General features: G+C 65.2%; 2 protein-coding genes across 2 annotated transcripts; one reads left to right on the top strand and one right to left on the bottom strand.

Moving 5' to 3' along the window:
- Nucleotides 1-156: 156 nt before the first annotated feature.
- MNEG_12325 (hypothetical protein) lies at nucleotides 157-1,222 on the bottom strand (the record flags this gene model as incomplete). The annotated part of the gene is made up of 3 exons (XM_014039204.1): nucleotides 157-279; nucleotides 568-636; nucleotides 857-1,222. Coding segments are annotated over 3 exons (558 nt in total), but the record flags the coding sequence as incomplete, so codon positions are not given.
- A 1,597-nt stretch (nucleotides 1,223-2,819) lies between these two features.
- Nucleotides 2,820-4,294, top strand: MNEG_12324 (hypothetical protein; the record flags this gene model as incomplete). Its single annotated transcript, XM_014039203.1, has 4 exons — nucleotides 2,820-2,912; nucleotides 3,084-3,290; nucleotides 3,488-3,628; nucleotides 3,929-4,294. The coding sequence occupies 4 exons, from the start codon at nucleotides 2,820-2,822 to the stop codon at nucleotides 4,292-4,294; spliced, it is 807 nt and encodes a 268-aa protein (XP_013894657.1).
- Nucleotides 4,295-6,441: the final 2,147 nt, after the last annotated feature.

Here is a 6,441-nt window from a genome sequence, read left to right as displayed (position 1 = left end):
CACACACACACACACAAACCCACACACACTCACACACACACACACACACACTCACACACGCACACGCACACACACACACACACACACACACACACACACACACACTCACACACGCACACACACGCGCACACATACACACACATAAACACCCCTCACCTCGTTGACCAGCTGGTCCGGCTCTATCAGCCGCTGCACCGCCTTTTGGCCCGGGAACACCACCGGGCCGCCGCCCTTCTTCAGGGGCCCGCCCACGGCCGCCGGGTTGGACGCGTACAGCACCTGCAGGCAACGCGGCGTTCGAGGCGAATTTGGTTTGTGCTAAGAGCTCGGCTATGAGACGACATCATTGCAAAGGTTCACCGGGGCAGCCAGGGGAGCCGCGCTTGATGCAGTCGCTGCGCTCTGCAACGACCTCATTCAAACAGAGCGGGGTGAACACCGCGAGTCGGCAGTGCGCCGCTGGAGGGGTGTTTGACGCCAGCACCAGCGGCTGCTGCGCAGGGCCCCTCCCCCAATGGTATGATTTCTCGTATCATTTCTCCCCTGCCGAAACAGTTGTGCCCGCACCTCGTAGTCACCCCACAGCAGGGGCGAGCGCATCGGGTTCTTGACGCTGTAGGGCGCCAGCTCAGACACCTAGGGTGTGCGCAAGTGCGGCGCTACTTATGTGCACAAGCGTGCATCATTGTGCGCCCCGGCAGGGCGGCCGGGGCTCGAGCTGCGGAGCGAAGCGCATGTGCCGCGGCGGCCGGCGCCGCGGCAAGCCCTGCACGCCGCCCGCTGCCACCCTCGACGGTGCGCTCGGTGGCGAGATGCAGACGGCAGGCGGGGCCACACCCCTCGACGCCGAGCGAACCCGCCACTCGGGGGCGCCAGACGCCCGCTCGCCCGCGCGGCCCCCCGGCCCCGCACCGCGGCCCCGCCATGCGGGCGCGCTCACCAGCTCCTCGATCTCCTCCCTGGTAGCGGCGCCCGCCTTGGCACCGGCATCGGTGGGCTCAGCTATGGATACGAGCTCCTCCACCAACTCTGCGCGGCGCGGGTCCGCCTTCTGAGGCGCCCCGGCCTTGGGCGCCAGGAAGCTGAAGAAGGCGCGGACCGCCACGGTCCCCGTGCGACTCCTGCATATCGGGGCCCTCACGACGCGCGGCCTCGCGACGCTGGCCGAGTGCAGGCGGGCACTAGCGGAGGGCCCAGATGCCCGGTTCAGCAGGGAGGCCATTGCTGACGAGAATGATTCAGATGAGTCTTTTTATGCCCTCCACAAATTCCGATGCCACAAAGGGCGATTTGCTGCAGAGATGTCGACGGGAGATTGATGATCTCCTGCGCGCTCCTCGTTCTCAAAGCGCGTCAACAAAGTCGATTGGAATTAAGATGAAGCGGGATGGCAGACAAGCCCTGTCGCTCGCCTGAAGCCACAGAGTTGGCGCGCACACAGCTCGGAAGCGGCACGGGTGCACTGCGCCCGTGGTGGTGCCGGTGACGTCGCGAGCTGACCGCCACGGCCGAATCGCAACCTCCCCCGGCCCCTAATGCAACACTATGGTAGTATCTGACATCATTACTCCCTATTGTCACACATGACCCAGACAGGCATTGATTAGCAGCCGAGCCTGGCTTGGCGCCGCCCGTGTGCCTCCACGTGTTCTTTCTGCCCAAGGCACCCACCTACGTAATTTCATGTATGCTATTTCATGTCAATGAGCGCTTCACCGGCAGCCTACGTGGCAATGAAAATCAAGCATGTGGCAACTCAACAGGGCTGCGGCGTGGCCGCCCCAGCTGCCCAGAACCCTGCCAGTGCCCTGCAGGGGGTGCACGCCAGGCACCAGCTCCAAGAGAGAGGGGATTACTCGTGGCGCTGCTCCTCCGCCAGCAACATTGCCCTGCGCCGCGCACACATGCGTGCGTGCGTCCCCTCACACGTACAGATACCATCCTATCCAGTACTCATGGCCTGGGACGCCCGGGAAACGTGTGCCGATTGCCCCACACTATTCTGGATCACCAGACCCTGTCCGGCAGGCTGCCCTGCCACACTGCAATTGTCGACAGCGGGGCACTCAGCTTTCACAGACATCGGTGCGCAATGCTACACTGTCAAAGTGACCACCCCTGTCCCTGCTCCTGGATGCCAGTGTGTTGGGCATGCGTGTGTGTTGAAACCCATCAACCAACTGGAAGGAGACACAGCAGTGCCCTCGTCGCCGCACGGCTGCTGCCGCTGCTGACGAAGTGCGGCTGCCGACTGTTTTGGATCAGCACCCTGCTTTTCCACCTGATCTGGGACAGCCTGTGCCAGCTTTACAGGGAAGCCCTTTGCCGCGCTCAATTAGCGCCTCTCTCCCGGGGTCCTTGCTTTGCCTTGGCCACCAGTCCAGTGCGTAGGTCTGCGGCCTCGCCCTTGCTTGGCGTCGCGCCAGCGCGGAGGCTTCATCGGCCGCTTTGTGTTGCAGCCAGGGCTAACATAACAGCTGCAGTTCATGGCTGAGTGGGCCAAGGCAGGGTCGAAGCGTCCAGCACCACCGACCAGACCACAGTGGGCAGCGAGACGGACAACGCACCATGGTCAAGAGACGGTGCGGCACCAGGTCAGTCACATGGTTTTTCCAAGCTTCAAACGCAATATTTGCTTTCCCCCGAACGCCCCGCGCTAGCATAACCTGCGGTCCCGGCCCGCCCCTGAGCCCAGCTCAGAACCAGCTGCTCGGTACACGTCAGTAGCACGGACCCTGAAAGTATTATTGTCGCGATACACCCTGTTACATTCGTGCCTCGCCCGCGGTCCCTTCGCTAGAGCACAGTGCCTCTTCATCATGCAGCTCTTCGTCCGCGTGCCTGGGCAGCCCACAGTGGCCGTGGAGATAGGCTCAGACGCCACCATGGCCGTGCTGAAGCAGGCGATTGAGGTACGGGTCCCACGTGCTCAACAGCATGCGCAGCGCAGCGCGCCTGCGCAGCGCTCCCTTCCTTGTGTGTCTACCTGGCGCGCCTCCGCGCGTCGCGACTGCACCTACAGGTTCATTCAGGGCGCCTGCGCAGCCGTTCCTCCCTCACTTGGGTACCCCACACACCTGCAGGACCGCACCGGAATCCCCGCTGCCGAGCAGCTGCTCACCCGTGGCGGCCGCGCGCTGCCGGCGTCCCTTTCTGCCCTGCCCTACGGCGCCGCCCTCGACCTCCTGCTACGCCTGGCCGGCGGCAAGGGCGGCTTCGGCGCGCTGCTGCGCGGGCAGGGGCGCGACGGGAAGATCACAGACAACTTTGACGCGTGCAGGGATCTGCAGGTTGGTCCTCGCCGTGTGTGCATGCACACAATCGCGCGTGCATGGCGGCGGGCTGGTGGTGGCGGTTGTGTATGCTCTTTGTTGCTGGGCAGAGCACGCGGTTACAGGTACGCCCCTGCTATTGCAGCACTGCAGAACGCAGCGCCGCGGTGCCGCAGCCACCGAATCGCCTCGCATCGCGTGTTCATGCACTACAGGGGCGCCGCGTGCGGCAGGTGGAAGCTGAGAAGAAGCTGAAGGAGTGGGCGGCGCAGTCCAAGGAGCGGGAGCTGGAGAAGATCGCGCAGCAGCACATACGCGACCTGGCGCGGCAGCAGCGCCAGGAGCGCGACTACGAGGTGCGCCCCGGGGGCGCTTCCGCCGTCGCCGCTGGTTGTTGCAGGCGGGGCGGGCGCTGGCTGTGAGGGCTCTCAAGGGCGGGCTCGCGCAGCCGCTGGGATGCGCGGTATCGGCGCACAGCGCGGGCTAGATGCTGCAAGGCGGCGCCCAGCGGCTGTGGTTTTGCAGGCATAAGTGTCTTGGCACGCATCTGCAACGCGGTATTGACAGCGGGCCGAGTAGCACACTCTCCGTGCGCGCGTGTGGGTAAAGCCGCTCCCTCGCCGTCACTCGGTTACAATCCCCACCCCCGCCCCCAGATCAATGTCGAGGCGGTGCGGAACGAGCAGCGCGCCGCGCTGGAGCGCGTGCAAGAGGCGGTGCAGAGTGCGCTCGCGGAGGGCCTCGCGACCGGCGCGCCCGGCGGCAGCAGCGGGAGCGGCAGCGGCGCCAGCGGCAGCGGCGGGGGCAGCAGCGACACGGAGGCGGGCGGGGTCGAGGCCGAGGGCGGCGCTCCTGGCAGCGCCGGCGCAAAGCGCAAGGCGCCCGACGCGGCCGCGGCCGCAGCATTCGGCGAGGGCGCGGAGGCGGCCGCGGCGGCGGCGAAGCGGCCGCGCAAGGGGATGCTTGATATGCTGGACGGCAGTGAGGACGGCGACAGCTCTTCCGACGAGGAGGACGAGTGATTGATTGGAACAGCGCTCGATTTCGGGTGCATTCTGCAGCAGGGCGGCCCCTGGCTGCGCGCCGTTGACGGCCTCCATGCCTGCCGGCTTGTTAGGCAGGCTGAGGTACGTCGACCCGCTTTTTGGTCTGGCTGTGTTATGCTGGGCGGTGGTGTTGAACCGCAATCTCTGGGAATTCACACGGTGTTTCCTCTTTGGAGGCGCGACGTGCGCTTGTACAGTACAGCCGTGGCTGATTGCTGGGAGGTATGTTTTTGCTCCTCTTTGCAAGCTTCTGTTGCCACCTAGCATGTCATTCAAAACTTCGTCATCAAGCCCGTAGCTGTTGAACAAACGACACTCAGTGAGGATGTTGATCGTTGCAGTGGGCATGTGGCATTCGGAGCAGGGGCAGGGCTTGCCGAGGGCAGCAACCGCGTGCCCCAGCTGTAATTGTGCAAGGCGAAGAGACACCACCTTGGCCCTTTTCTGGACAGCTTGGGCGTGTGCAGCAGCAAGTGGCTGCGGCAGCGCTCAGTGGCCAGAGGGACCCTTTGGTGTGCGGCACCTGCAGGTGAGCGGACCGCAGACTTCAAGTGGCCCGTGCAGGCTGGCTGCATGAATGTGTGTCCGCCCTGACCCGCCTGACATGTGCATGGCCCCGACGAGGCGTTGCCGCACAAACAGCAGGCCGCAACCGAGCGCGCTGTGCAGCGGTTGGAGACTTTGCAGGAGCAATCAGCAGCACGTTCTAGGGTCGGCACCTGCTGTGGCGCTCCAGCCGTATTTGCCGGCGCGGTTGCTCTGGACTGCCCGAGCAACAACGGCGGGTGTAAGGTTCTGGGAAGGTGCAGTGGACAGTGCGTTTGCATCTGAGCAGCATGCCATCTCATGCACCGCGCACGCATGTCCCATCACATGGGTGCTGCAGGCGCCCTGGGTGTGCGGCCAATAGTACGGCATGTTGTCGGCTGAGAGGGCCTTCTCTGAGACTGTAGGCTAGACCGCGTCTGGGGTCTTGCCCAAGCGCGGATCGTCCGTCGTGCTGTGTGCTAGGGCCATGTGACCATAGGGGCGGGCAGCAGCGCTTTGCTCAGCAGCAGGCCGCAGGTCGCCAGGCAAAGTTCCGAAGAATTTGTATTACACTACTTCATTACACACGCGGCCACCATTTCCTCGCAATTCGCATGCAGATCACGCGATCGATGTATCAAGCAGCGCACGGCTGATCAGCTGGGTTAAAGAGTTAACCTTGAGACAGCAAATCTCCGCCAAGAACATACTTCCTGCTCCAATTTGACCACCTACACAGAATTGTCCTGACTGCCGCGCCGCCCACGGTGCCCGGACCAGAGCTCTGCGTTGCTGCCACTTCCCGCCGCCTCAACGCACTCAGCCTGGTGCAGCATGGCCGGGATCAAAGAGGTCATCCTGATCATTGGTGCGCAGATGGCGGCTGCAAGTCTCCAAGCCGGCGGCCCGGTCAGGCGGCGCGGCCCTGGCAGCCTCGGCATACTATCACTTGTCCCCACTCCTGCAGTCAAGCACGCTGCCCCAACCACCCGACCCTGCACCCGCCGCCCCACGCAGCCATGGAGGCCGAGGCTGCGCCCGCCATCAAACGGCTCGGCTTGACGCAGGACGAGCCGCGCGTGTGAGCGAAACACCCAGCGCAGCATGGCCGCAAGCGGCCGAGCGCAGCGCCCGTGGTCGACCCACGGTCCCACGGCCATTGGGAGGCGCCCCACGCGGGAGCACATGCCCGCAGCCGCCATTCTTGCGCAGGCATGCCGGCACCGCCACGCGCATGGGGCGCGCGCATGCGTCAAACCCCCGCGCTCCCGCTCACGCCATCAGCCCGAGCGCGCCCCATGCGGCCGCCTCCCCCGCCATGCAAACTGCTCACCCGCCCCCATGCAGCCTGCCGGCCCCCGCGCCATGCGTCAGCTACTCTGGCACCTACTCTGGCGTTGAGGTGCACGTCGTATGTGAGTCGGCACGGCGCGCCCCGGCGCGGTGCGCCCCGGCGCGCCGCGGCGCGGCGCGGCGCGGCGCAGCGCGGCGCGAGTGCTTGGTTGGTCCAGCCGCGGCCGCGACCAGTCCTTTGCTGCAGCTGCGGCGGTTGCGCGCTCGCCTCCGCCCTCGCGGCCCCAGTCATCGCTGCACCC

Source organism: Monoraphidium neglectum, assembly GCF_000611645.1.
Source record: "Monoraphidium neglectum strain SAG 48.87 unplaced genomic scaffold scaffold03187, whole genome shotgun sequence".
NCBI lineage: Eukaryota > Viridiplantae > Chlorophyta > Chlorophyceae > Sphaeropleales > Selenastraceae > Monoraphidium > Monoraphidium neglectum.
This window is presented reverse-complemented; position numbering and strand designations above follow the sequence as displayed.